The sequence below is a fragment of the Cryptomeria japonica genome, chromosome 5 (assembly GCF_030272615.1).
Source record: "Cryptomeria japonica chromosome 5, Sugi_1.0, whole genome shotgun sequence".
In the NCBI taxonomy this organism is placed as follows: domain Eukaryota; kingdom Viridiplantae; phylum Streptophyta; class Pinopsida; order Cupressales; family Cupressaceae; genus Cryptomeria; species Cryptomeria japonica.
In genome coordinates this window covers 164,736,194-164,750,816 of record NC_081409.1, presented here as the reverse complement: position 1 = coordinate 164,750,816, position 14,623 = coordinate 164,736,194, and the positions used below count along the sequence as shown (strand labels likewise).

Here is a 14,623-nt window from a genome sequence, read left to right as displayed (position 1 = left end):
TAAGCATTACTTACAGACATGGCCTAGATTTGGAAAGACATTCATATGGCCAGTCACCAAAAAATCCCAACCAGAAAAAGAAGCTTTTGTACTTTAACTTACATTCCATTGAAATTCCCCCATTTAGCCACACCGCTGCCAGCTACTGAAGTCCAGCTGTCTAGTTCACGCAGAGCACCTCCATCACCCCTTGTTGATTCCATCCATTTTACGAAGGAGAACCAGGACCTTAAGATTCAGGAATTTAACATTATTAAGATGTCCCAATGAACCTTGGTCAGAACTTTTTTTTCTTGAGTCAGCTGCAGCATTGTCATAACATTGGAGAAGTCAAGAATACTATTGTTATAACTTTTGGGTAACCATGAGGATCTCCGCCCTGCTTCAAAGGTCAGGACAAAAAACCTTAACCTCTTGTAGCTCTCTGTACACCATGACATTCTCCTTGCATGCTAGACAAATGTTTGCCATTGATGCTTCTTTTGTACCATTAGGGCCTTACCCACACTTTGTTCTGCCCTTGATAACAGAGTCATCAATATACATGGAGAATAGGAAGAGGCTAAGCAACAATGTCCTCTTTGATACACACCTTTGACCTTGGTGGTCTCATTCCCCTAAACCAAATTGTTGCACTATAGAGAAACAGACATCTTGAGGCCTCCCAAAGTGGCTAAGGCCTTCGCTTTATCGCCTAAGAAGAAATAACTTTATCTGACAAGTTGGCCTGAGGAGGATTGAACCACCACTGGAACTCTTTCTAGTCAGGGTTTTTTTGTGACACTGCATTAAAATTAAAGGTATAGGAAACACTATGTAGCCTTTTTCTTAGTTTTGTTCCTGCTTACCCCATTGACTACGTATATAAGAAATTTTAGATATAATTAAATTCTAGAAGGCATGGGGGGCATACCAGGGCAAAATATTTAAAAATGTCATTGAGAACAAGATATGTACTTTCTTGATTTTGTATTCAAGTGACGGAACCAACTAGTGATCTCTGGGATTATTGTTTTGTTTATGTTTTATATTTTCCACTAGAGAGCCAGGTTCATACAAAGTAAGATAGGCTTATTCTTGGACTTATATGAATCTGTAAATACCTAAGTTACCGGATTCTTCTAGTTTATCTTGAGTCTTGGTACTGGTACTGGTACTGTTCAGGTACTGGTACAGTTCGGGTTCTTCCTAGGTACGTCTTGGATTCTTCCTGGGTACTTGGGTTCTCTATGGGTCCTTCTGTGAAGAACCCATAGAGAACCCAGGCATCTGGGAAGTACCAAGGGCCGTACTGTTGACGTGTCTGAATTCGCATTGCTGCAAACTCCATACGGCCAACGCAGAATAGAATAGCCGACTGATTATCCTACTCTCTCTTGAGATAAGGAAGTCTCTAATGCTGTTTTCTAAGTTTGATCAAAGGAGACTACCTCAAGGTTTCTTTTGTCAGGTCTTGACTGCGGGATCTCCCAGTGGCTTGATGTGTTTATGCTGGAAACACAAGGGGGACTTACGTTTAACTGGCAACAAGCTAGTCTGCTGTGATTCTCGAATTATGCAATAAAGAGCAAAAGGAAAGGGTTAGGAGATCTAAAACTAACAACACGGGTATGCGGGTAGACGGATTCCACATAACCAATTCCTGCTTGGCCAGAATGGCTCACAACCTTGCAGGAACGGTGCAATCTTCAAAGGAACTTGGAAGATTTTCAGATTGGAGACGCACGGCTAAGCACCCAATTCTAGCGTAGCTCAAACGGACACCTGCAATTGAACTAAGCACAATCGAAGGCTCAAGTTAACCACACAAAAAGATACACAATCAGCATATCCTCAGTGGTATGAGCCTGAATCTATCAAATACCTGCACACCCAAAATAAAAAGATCTATCTAAAATGCTGAAAGAAACCATGCAAACAGGATGAAAACAAGACAATAAACACCAAATCAATGTTGATATATTGATCTCATCTGCCTATTACAACAATTTCTGCAGCATCTCTATGCTACTGCTAAGATCTAACCTATTCTAACTCTAAAATCTAACTATCTAGCAATTTCTAACCCTTTTCTAACAATCTCTAACAATCTAACCTTTACAAAAGAAAGGCCTCTGCCTTTTATAGATATTACAATTTTGAATCAGAGGCCAGGATGGACTGCATCCAAGGGCCCTGATCTGTCTTCCAGAAGCTGACAGCCTTGACCAATGCCGAATTAATTCTCAGTTATCCAACCAACAAATATCTCAACTACCAACCACTTTTGGCTTTAATTCAGGTCTATCTGGTCTTCTTGGTGGTTGGGAATAGTTATCCACAAAAATATCTTGCACGGGACCCATAGGCAGTTTACAATAAAGCAATTTCAGCCCTTTTAGGAATTGAATTCCTTGAATTAAATCCATCTGTGTCTCCTTTTCTCGAGAATGCATAGACTGAGTGTTCTTTTGCTTTTTTGCCTTCAATTTCGCCGATGGACTTCATCTATGTTCAACGGCACGGTTCCCAATGCTCGGTTGCTCTTGCGCTCCTGCATCTTTTCTTTCCAATCTTCAGCGCCTGGCCTTGAATTGCGATCCTTCTTTGATTTGCATTTTCAGGTCTTTCTCCTGGTTCTTCGATGACGTCCTGCGATCAACCAACTTCATTTCATTAAATTAATTTGAAAAAAATTAAATAATTTAATTTTAACAAACATTAAATTTAGTTACGATGTCTGGCTTGAGAAGCTCTTTGCGGGATGTATCTTGAAAATGCTTCTCTTTCTCTTCGATTGTGAAATCTGATCCTTGGTTTTTTTATTTCTGCGTATTTTACCTTTGGAGTCTTGGACGTTTTAAATGGGTTTATGGCACGATTCTGGAGGTTTGGAGAACTTCTGCAAATTTTAAAATCATAACACTCATGCTTTTCTGGTAAATTTCGGAGAACGGAGGGCACCTTTGAAATTTGTAAAAAACTTCGGACCTTTGGCGTTCTTTGCAACTCTTCACGTTTTTAGTTTTCTCCCCAAAGTCCGAAAATGAGCATCTAAAGTGTTTTCGGAGCTTACAACATATTTTGTAAAAATTGCGATTTTCAAACATTTCGCCCCTAGGGTCCGAAAATGGACACTTAAGTGTATTTTCAGAGCTTTCACGTTTTTGGCGAACTCTCATTTTCGGAGCTAAACCACCTTTTGCAATATAAGTGAACTTCGGACCTAAACATGTTTACAAAATCGGAGTTTGAAGGCGTTTTTACAAATTTCTGAGGGTTTTAAAATTTTGGGGCTGGGGTCCGAAATGGGTGTCTAAGGCAAACTTCGGACGCTCAACGCCTTTTGGCGAATTTACCCAGATTTCGGACCATAAGGCATATTTCGCAATTTTTAGAAGAATTTCGGACCTAAAAACGCGTTTGGAAATTTCGCGATTTTAATGTGAACTTCGGAGGTAGGGTCCGAAATTGGGCGTTTAAGTGTTTTTCGGGGCTTGAAGCGCTTTCGCCAGTTTTCGGACCTAGTGCGTGTTTTAAACATTTCACGATTCACTTTAAACGCAGGGGTCCGAAAATGGGGTTTTAAGTGGTTTTTCGGACTTTCGGACCTGAAGCGTCCATTTTAAAACTTCGCGTTTTCTTTTATTTTCTTCCAAGGGTCCGAAAATGAGGGCGCTTAAGTGGTTTTGGGACCTTGTAACATATTTCGCAAAATCGCGTTTTCACTTTTCGAACCTAAAAACGCGTTTGGAAATATAGAAGAAACTTCGAATTTCGGCCCTAGGGTCCGAAAATGGTGCTTTAAGTGAAATTCGGACTTGAAGGCACGTTTGCAACATTTCACTTTTTCGGACCTCCTGCCAGTTTTATCAACTTTTTCACTTTTTGGCCCAGGGTCCGAAATTGGACAACTTAAGTGATTTTCGGACCTCTGGGGCATTTTCGCAACTTTTGAACTTTTTCACATTTTGGCCCCAGGGTCCGAAATTGGGCATTTTGGGCGATTTTAAACGTTTCCTCAAGAAGTGCGAGCTTGGGCACTTGGGCAAGTTTGCCCAGATCTCCCCGGAGGATCATTTAATGGAATATAACATTTAAGTATAAGACACTTATACTTTAAGTTATATTCCATATATACTTTCAGGATGTTTGAGAGTGGTTTCGGCCCTCCAGGAGTTATATTGCAAATTCTAGTTTTTGGAGGTTTCCTCAGTTTTCAGAGTTAGCCAAATTTCAGGATCAGGGAATTCCAGACTTAGCCAAATTTCAGGATCAGGACAGAAAGGCACAAACTGGGGGTCCCTATCCAAGACGGGGATGGGTGTGCGATTTGCACAACACGTACCCAAGCATAGTTTCATAAACTAAAACGTCATTTTCACTCCCACAACTTTGTGATAGCATTTTTTATCAGAATATGCCAGCAGGCAAGCAATTTAATATCATTTCAGTTGCTTTTGTGAGCTATACATATGAACACAGGGTTAGTAAACTTTTTATCAGCCATACTGAGATTGATTTCAGTTGATTTACATTATGCATACGTAGCAGCTGTTTGCTTATGTTTTGTGAAATCACTTTCCTTGTGTTGTTAATGATTTGGCATTCTGTCAAATGTTTGAAAAATGAAATTAAACCAGCTTCTACACTTGACATAGCTAGTGTTAGTGGCAGTCCAATTGATTGTGGTTCATATGTAATTGACCCAAATGTTGATATTGACCTGGACTCTTCTGATGAAGAACATAAATATTAAAATCAATTTGAATTTGAATTTTCATTGTGTAATGACATTTTGAAACTTGAGTATTTTCATTTTTGCAAATTATGAATAAGATCAAAATATTCTATTTTTTGATATTTATTGGCAATTATGGATTTATGAGTATCACTCTTCTTGTACAAACATATATATATATATATATATATATATATATATATATATATATATATATATATATATATATATGTATGTATGTATGTGTGGACGTACCCATACCCAAGGAAAAAAAAATGCTGTACCCACGAATCCGTACCCGTATCCATATCCGTACCCGTACCCGAATCAGTAACTTAGGTAAATACAATGAAGTTATGAACAATATTTAGTAGGCATGTTCTGTGAATTTTGGGGGTATGATCCCCTATTTAATTCAACATTGAAAGGGATGCATTGGGAACAGTACTATATCATTTTGATATGATAGAGAACAGAGGCTGGAATGGCCTGAAAATTTGCATTTCTTAGAAAAACTTTTTGTTTTCATGGGGTTTGAAATCAACTAAAATATCATAAAAGAGGTGGGTGACTGTAAGCTTATTTGTTTAGTTTTGAATGTCTTTTATCTTTGTGTTTTAAATAATTAAAACAATGGATTTATACATTGCAGGAATAGAAAATGTGATGCATACAAAAAATAATGCAATTGAATGGATATTTGAACAGGTCATGCGGGGGGACATTCTTACTATGGGATTAGAGCATGCAATTTCCAGTGGAAACTGGACTGTAAAGCGGTTTCGAATGGAAAGAAAGGGTGTTACACAGGTAGCTTTCAGGATGCAAATAAATTCTTTACTGTATAACATCTTGTTTGAAAAATTCAAACATCTTGTACTTATCTACAGGATTTAAGTGCTTTTAGCACGTTGTTCCAATCACATCTTTTCCTTTTAATGGAAAATATCATTACAAAGTTGACATTTCCATATTTATTGTGGAAATGTTTGATTTAGTTTGTATTCAACAGAATTATTGAGTTGAACTGGATAACTAGGTTGTTTCAAGGCTATCGTTCATAGCAGCATTGGGGCATATGACACGAATTTCATCCCAGTTTGAAAAGACAAGAAAAGTTAGCGGCCCAAGGGCTTTACAGCCAAGCCAGGTAATTTTACTGATTCTTCTATATTTATGGAGATAATTCAGCTAAGTAATTAAAGCAATTTGAATTTCTTAAATATTTGAGAGATTAGTGATCAGTTTGAGCTAGCTATGTCAATATTAGATTCTGAAACATATTGTTCAAGTAAAATGTTGGAAAAGTATGCCTTTGTTAAATTAACCTGGCATTTATCGAGCAGTGGGGCATGCTGTGCCCATGTGATACCCCAGAGGGAGAAGCTTGTGGACTTGTCAAAAATCTTGCATTAATGACTCATGTCACAACTGATGAGGAAGAGGGCCCACTAATTTCACTGGTATGGTATCATTATTATAGAATGAAAATGTGATATTTTGTTGAATCTTAGAATTTCCATCCTTTAACATATTAGAATAGAACGATGATTTCTTGATTTTTTTGGTCATTGTTTTCTGCATTTAAAGATAGTTATTAGAGTTGGAACATTAAGGTTGTGTTCCTTGTCTTTGGATCTATTCCATTTGGTTTCTAAATTTGTATTACTATTTTTTGATTACAATTTGAAAGAATATAGAGGTAAGTAGATATACTTCTTGTAATTTGATTCAGTAGAAATTGGTTTGTAATTATTTCAAAATGAAGTTAGGCAAAAGAAGAATATTCCAGGTTATGGTTACAACTTAGAATGCAAACCCTCTATAACTAGACCAAAGAGTGAATAAATAAAGTTAGAAAGTAGAAACATCTATTCCTTTCAGCCAATGAAGCACAAGGTTTATGAAGAAATTTATAACTGCATGGCTAAATTGAATAAATGCCTGAACTCCTTACATGAAATCCACAATTATGAAACACAATAAAAATTGGCATGTATTTGAATTGGTGTACCTTGCTGAGTCAAATTTAACAAAAAGAAAGATAAGTCTAGTTAATATATGAAAACTTGTAGAATTATTGTTGGGCCATGTACTTAAATTGCAAATTTTGTGTGACACTGTTACTAACTTTTCTAACCAGAAAGAGTAATGACATTTTCCTTTGTAAAATGGTTTCCATGCAAATAACTGCCTAGATGTTGTTGTCAACTTTTACTTTTGAAATTTGGGACATAAAAAAATGTTTTTGCGATGTCCAGGCTAGATGAATTGTCTTGGGCTCAATTTTCGTAACAAGATTAACTGGGAAATGTGTAGAGGAAAAAGAATTTGAGGAAATGAAATGAAATGATGGATTTTTATAATGTCCACGAGGCCAAAGCAGCCTATGGGATCCATGGACAGCACACACCCCAAAAAATCAGGGCATTGGGACTTTAAATAGTATGTAACCTCTTCTCAAGATCTGCTCTTCTGCAGTGAATTTTAATAGGTGTAGAAATGCAGAGCTATGGGATTGGAAAACCAAGAGAATGATGTTTTGTTTGTTGGCTACCCTGGTGATTCTATACCGATGTGAAATTTGGGGCAGCAATATGTCAGAGAAGAAATGGAGGCAATTGGAAAGAATTCAAAAACATCTAATTATAAGTAGCTTCAAATTCTGCTGTCCCATATGAGATTCTATTAGCAAAAACTGACAACTATCCGTTGGAAGCTTTAGCAATGGTTCGTTTGGTAAGTTAATTAAAGAAGACTTGAAATATGGAAAAACATTGTTCGCCTAAGATGATTATGGAGGAAATACTAGATAGAAGGAAGAAGACATGGATGAAACAAAAAAGCAAATGCATGAAGAAATCGGACATGAGCATATAGGAATGCCCAGACACCAATGAAGAAGTAAAAAAAATTTGTGAAGAAAAAGTTTAGGAGTAGCTTATGGACAAAACAAAATGAACGTAAAAAAGTCTATTATATCCTAGAATTCAACCCCACAAGAGACCATGATGAAAAAGCCTACATAGGAGCAAATATTAAATGGAAAGCAAAAATGCTAACGTCTCAGTTAAGAACCAGCTCTCATCACTTGAAGTGTGAAATAGGTAGATGGATGATACCTAAAGAAGAGTGGGAAAAGAGAACGTGCCTATTCTGCAACACAAGTACAGTAGAGACGAAGCGACATTTTGTCATGGAATGCCCAACATTCTGTTCGATATTTTGTCATTGATGTCAAAGGTTGATGGTCAAAGTCATGAATTTTGGAGGATTACTCAAAGTATTAGGGAACTATGGTACATTGTTTTTTCTATGCTTGGATTTCTGAAAAGAGAATTCGAATGAAATATTAGTCAAGCTGCTGATTTTCCATCACATTTTCATGAGCTGCTTGGTTGTCTGCTTGAGTTGGTTGCTTGTCCACTTCACCTGCTTGCCTGTCTACTTCTTTATTCCAAGTTAGATTATCTGCCATGTTAGTATTTGAAAGTTGACTTTTAAAGGCATGATGATGATAAGAGGCACGTTCACCTTATTCTTGGGCTGCGATTATCCTTGGCATATGGCAGCAAAACTTAAATGTTTTTCAGTTGTGTTAGAAATTAATGATAGGCATTTGTTTTTGGAAATGGTTTCTTTAATTCTTTTATTCTTACCTTGGTGTGACGACTTGCAGAGTTGTTACACTCTTTGTGAGTGGGATGGCTAATTTCAGCTTGCATTTAAAATGTTTTCTCTATTTTTAAACAATCATTCCCTCGGTGCAATAGATAGGTCATCTTATTTGAATAAAAAAAACATTTTGACAGATTACATTATTTGGGGTGACTATTTCCAGGTTTGTGTGGTCTGATTTTGGATGAAAAAATAAAAAATGCGTGTGTTTAAAAACGATTGTAGTTGTTTTTCTTTTTTGTAATGCTTTGGTGACGTGGTGATGAATTATCGTGACTATATCCTTTGTGTGTGAAAGCTTTGAAATAAAAAAAACTTTACGAAGTTTGGCGATTGCATCTAGCTAAGGTTTTGAAACTCTTATGTGCAACCCCTGCTAGATGTGTGAGAAAGGAGCAGTGTTGCGTGGGTGTTCTATTGGAGCAAACTACATTTCTTGAGAACAATTTTATTATTCTAAGTGCCTAGGGGTTGTCTTTTTAGTGGACAAAGTTTTGAGGCTTGTTTACATTTTCAAAAGATGCTGAGACGATGCAAAAGATGGAGTATAATGGCATGTATTTGTTTTTATGACTGTTAACTGTGTGTGTTTGGTTTTTTCTCAAAACTCCATTCTTGGGCGTTTAGATACTTGCAGAGCTTCACGTGGGATTGTTATATTATTGTTGAAGTTTGAATTTCGAGTCAAATTATTTTTGCTATCGAAGAATAATGTGCTACTGTTGTATACTCCAAATTAATGGATGTGCTAAATCTGAAGTTGGTGCTTCGAGGAGGATTGGTTATCTCTGTGAGTTGGTGCTTACTTATGTAATTTGGGGTGGTGCTTACTTATGTAATTTGGGTTGGTGCCCATTTGGTTATAGAAAGCATTTGATGTGTCGTGGTTTTTTACTCGAAAGGGTTTTCCACATGAAATTTGGTGTTCTCCTTGTTGATGTTTGCTCTATCTTTCTTCTATGTGGTTTCATGTGTTCAAAAGTTTTAAAATACTAATTCAATCCCCTCTCTAAGTATTTTGTGTGCTTTTCAATCGGTATCAGAGCATGGTTCATTTGGAAATAGAGTTTTAAAGCTTGGAGGTTGATCTTGATTGCACTTGTGGGTTCTCTTGAAGGTCTTGCTACGATTAGAGCACCTTTATTTGATGGCTCCAATTATGCATTTTGGAGTGTTCAAATGCATACTTATCTAATGTCTCTTGGTTTTGATGTTTGGAAAAGTGTGGTGTCTGGTTATACAATTCCTTCAATTCCTCCAACAAATGTTGATGGGAAGAAGGATTTTGAAAACAATGCAAAAGCCATGAATGCAATCTTATGTGGTTTGTTTGAGACCTAATTTGTGAAAGTTATGCACTTTGATTCAACTCATGACATTTGGGAGAAACTTTAGAAAGCATATGAAGGAGATGACAAGTTTAAGAAAGGAAAACTTAAGACTCAAAAGAATTTTTGAAAGTCTCAGGATGCAGGAAGAGGAAAACATTGCTGCTTATTTTTTGCGATTAGATGAAATTAACTCTATTAAGGGTTTAGGAGAAAAAGTTGAGTGCATTGTAGTTCATAAAATTTTAAGGTCTCTTCCTTTGTGATTTGATGCAAAGGTTTCAACAATTGAAGAGATGAAGGAACTTGATAAGTTGTCTATTGACGAGCTTCATGGCATTCTAACAGCCTATGAGATGAGAAGAAACTCTAATTCTTCATCCAAAAGAGAGACAACCTTCAAAGCTTTGAAGAAAGAAAAAGACAAATGAGTGTGTATCTAGTGAAAGTTCTGATGAAGAATCTGATTCTGAAGAAGCATTTTCATGAGGAAGTTGAAGAAAAGGGCACGGTAAATATAAAGGCAAGTTGCCTTTCAATTGCTTTAACTGTGGCATGGTAGGACATTTTGTAGTTAAATGTCCATATGAAAAAAATGAGGACAGTAACTATAAAAAGAAGCCCACATTTAACAATAAGAAGTATAAGGCAAAAGCGGAAGTCTCAAAAATTCAAAAAGACTATTCAAAAGAAAAAAAATTGTTCTTCCAATGTTAGTGATGAAGAGTATTTGAGTGAAGAAATATTGTTTATGGCCATAGAAGAAGTACACACTGAAAATCAAGAAGATGAAGATCATATTGATGAAGAAAATGAAGTGGATTTTGGAGAAGAACTAATAAGTGCTATAAGTGAAATCAAGAGACTTAGAAAGAAAAATCAGAACTTGAAGTAGCTGCTACAAGAAGAGAATGAGATGAAAATCAAGACATCTCAAAGTTGACACATTTTGACTCATTTTGTGTGAGAAGAAAAAACTTGGAGCAGCAAGAGGGTTTGAAGGAAGCCATTAAAAGAGGGGGAGTAGTAGGGAATAGATGGAAAAGGGATTCAACTAGGGCAAGTATCTTCCTTCAAGATTGAAAGAGGTAAGTTCCATTCTTCCATTTTTCTTTTTTCCAATGTTTTTCAAAAATTGAAGCATAAAATGACATAAATGTCTATTTTTAAAATTTTTTTTTGCATATTTTTAGTTTAAAATTTCATTCAATCTCAATAAAAATGAGCAACAGTGATGGTGATAGTTGTAGTGAGAATGAAGTGGAAATGGGTGGTGGAAATACAAGTGCAAGTGTTGAGAGTAGTGGATGACAACCTAATCAATTCAAGTGCTCTTCAACAATCATGGAAAAATATGCAAAGGGCTCTTTCGATAAATTATAAACTCCTCCAATATGTTACACCTAGGGGTCAACAAAAAATAATTTTGGAGGGAGTAGGGTGTGTGTGATAACCCCTACGATATCGCAAGATGTAAAATCACTTGCAGGGTTAAGGATATTGTGAGGGAATAAATTGAAATAAATAATCTAAAGGAAATATATTTAATTTATTTAATAAAGGGAAAGTTATTTAAATAGTTAAATGGGAAGGCATTTAAATATATTCTTGATATGTAATATCGAATATATTTAAAAGAAATGTATATATTAAAATATAAAAAGAGAGGAAATTATATTCTTTTGAAATGTAATTAATATTTAAAATATTAAAAAGAAATAATATATGAAATACAATTAATATTCAATATATTAAATAATATATTATGCAATTAATAATTAAAAGGAAATATTATATAAAATACAATTAAACACTTATATTTTATATAGTAATATATTTAAAGGTGGGGGGGGAAACTGGTATCCCGAACGGGCTGGGTACCTCCGCACCAAGTGGTGCATAGGTAATCGCAGCCTAGGCTACGGTTACCTCCACACCCCTTCATGCGGAAGGGTACCCGTGGGGACACAACCCCTCACAAACTATAAAGGAGGTTGCGGTCAAATGAGGAGGGGGGAAGGCAGCGCACAGCAGGGAAAAGGAAGGAGGTTAGCGAACAAGAAGGAAGGAGCTGCGGAAGGTAGGAAGGAATAGCAAACCACGGAGGGAGGTAAGAAATCAAATTCCCACTTATATTAAATAATATAAGTATAGGATACGAAATGTCATCCTTACTAATAGTAATAGAGGATGTTAATTATTAAGGTTCATTAATATTAGTTAATATTAGTTAATGAATAATAGATAATGAATAAAGTTCATCAATGGATGATGTAAATTATAGTCTAGTGGGTATTTATACATATACTAATGTATAATATTCACTAGTCATTAAAAATAGGTAAATGTAATGGGCACTCCCTGTTCGGCACTAAATTTATGTCCTTTTTACTTAGTGTAATTTTGTCAAACAGTTGGCTTGCAAGCTGACTACTGGATTTTTTTGGTTCTTGATTTGCAATAGGATAAATTGGATAAATTGATATTTATTGTAAAGCTTTCAAAGTTTATTCAATATAAAAACAACCAGACATATCAAATACCAAAAACAAGAAGATTAATGCTGATGGTATTTATTTAATTCCAACTCCAAGCATACAAATCAGATCTGAAGAATATTACAGACCATATGATAATGAACAAATTCAAACCTAAACTCCACAAGTGTAGAACCTGCTGAAAACACTGTTCACACACTGTAGCTGCACTATTCACGGCACTGTTCACATACTGTTCACGGCACTGTTCACAGCACTGTTCACCACACTGTTCACATTACTGTTCACGGTACTGTTCATGGCACTAGTCACAGCAACTCATATATCTTCACTATCACCTTCAAACTGCTCCAAAATCTTCTTAAATCTGCCCTGTGAAAATCTAATGAACCCAGTGTGTTTCTTAAATGAAAACACCATAAATTTCCCTGACTGTATCTCACAACAGCAAGAAGAATGTTGACCAAGAGGGATTTCGTCCTCCAAGCCCAACGAATCAGATTTCTCAAGAAATCCAACAAGAAGATATTAAATCTTCTCCAAGCATACCCCAAAGAGAGCTCTCAACCTCAATTTATATCTTCTTCCTGGATGCAAACACTTCATTTCCTAAATGTGGGATAATACATTTTAGAATAAAATATTATTTCCCACAATGTACACATTAAAGGGAACTTTTAATATTTTAAACATTACTTTATATTCCCAACCTTATAATATAACGATAAAGTTAAATATTTAATTTAACTTTACACTTTATTGTTAAATATTAAAACATTGTTGATAATCCCTTTAAATCATTGTCGCCTTCAAATATTTTTTACTGATAATTATGCCAACCAGGGAAACACTAGAAATTTCAAGTCACCGCTTGGAGACTAACTTACTATAAATAGTAAGTGTCTAGAAACCCTGTCAGAGCAGCACCAATTGGCCTGAAACTGAAAACACCTAGGCCAAAACACCTCAAGATCCCACCAATGTCCTTATTAGCCTTCGGGACCATGTCAAAATAGGCTAACGACACCCCATATCATGTTGCGCTAAAAAGGGGACATTACAGTAAAGATATAATCTTTTAATTGTTGTATACATAAGTTTGTATATTAGGAAGGATTGTGAATACAAGGGTATTTTTAAGGAATGTAATTGCATATGTAAAAGATGGAAAATCATATATTAATTTAAGAATACATTAAGAATTCATGTTAATCCAAGGAATAGGTTATGAACTAAAACTGTTATACAAATGTATGGCTTGGTTAACTAAACCCAACCAAGAAGAGGAGGATCCGGACAATCCCCTTTGAGGACTTGGATGGTGGAGGCACCACCCAAGACAAGGAAAGGCAAGGGTCTTCCTTGGCTGGCTTGGGTGTAAGAGGTTATACCCAAGACAGGACTCAAAGGTCAGGCCAATCCCCTCTGAGGACTTGGATGATGAAGGCATCACCCAAGGCAAGGAATAGACAAGGGTCTTCCTTGAAGGGCTTGGGTGTAAGAGGTTACACCCAAGACAGGATTCTAACTCCTCTTCGATTTCTTGAAGGGCTTGGAACCAAGGGGTTCCAAGAAGGCGAGCTTCACGGCCGCCTAAGGACATACTTTCGTATGGCATTCGTATCCTTTTTATTAGATGAAAATTATGATCATGTTAATTAAGTATTAAAGATAGATTGCAAATTAGAAAATGGCTTATATATATGTATATGTTGCATCCTAACAATCTGTTTTGCAGGTTAATGATCTCTAAATAGTAGGGACATTATAGTGTGGGATTGTCATATTTGCTTGAAAAATTATAGAGGCAGATATACAAGGGTAAAATCTTATTTTTTGGATGTTACAAGCCATGTGGTCAAAGTTTGTCCAGCACTAAAAGAAGAGGAGAGGATAAAGTGCCATAGATTGCGCATGGAGGTGGAAATGACGAAACAAGGTGTTGCAATTCCAACACCTTCTTTTGCATGTTCATGATCACCTTTGCCTACGCCATCCACTATTGATAGTAGTGAAGTTGACACAAGGAAAGAGGAAGATGAGTGGTGGTGAGAAGGGGAGGGTCATTTGAAGTTATGTTTAATGCACAAGCACATCAAGCTAGAGAGTCATCCATTGCTAGATTCTTTTTCACTCATGCCATCACATTTCTCTTATTTCAAACAAATGGTCAAAGATATAGCCACCATCGGTCCCTCATTCACACTCTCTGAAGATCATAAGCTACATACTACTTTCCTAGACAAAGAGTACTCCAAGGTTAATGTGCTAATGGAGGATATGAGGTTGGATGAGGTTTGGTTGCTCTATTGTGATGGATGGGTGGACTATAATGTTAAACATTGGCCACTCATTAATATCATTGTCACATGTTTTGCTGGTTCTTATGTCTCAAAGTT

The 14,623-nt window shown here is 36.2% G+C and overlaps 1 protein-coding gene across 4 annotated transcripts in view; it reads left to right on the top strand.

The window, feature by feature from the left end:
- Positions 1 to 14,623, top strand: part of LOC131072727 (DNA-directed RNA polymerase III subunit 2) — a 182,096-nt gene that overhangs the window by 88,130 nt on the left and 79,343 nt on the right. For all 4 annotated transcript variants that reach the window (XM_058008988.2, XM_058008986.2, XM_059221304.1 and 1 more), the window contains 3 exons: positions 5,429 to 5,530; positions 5,760 to 5,870; positions 6,067 to 6,183. In XM_058008988.2, coding sequence (XP_057864971.2) covers positions 5,429 to 5,530; positions 5,760 to 5,870; positions 6,067 to 6,183 — 330 coding nt within the window. The remainder of the gene's footprint in view (positions 1 to 5,428; positions 5,531 to 5,759; positions 5,871 to 6,066; positions 6,184 to 14,623) is intronic.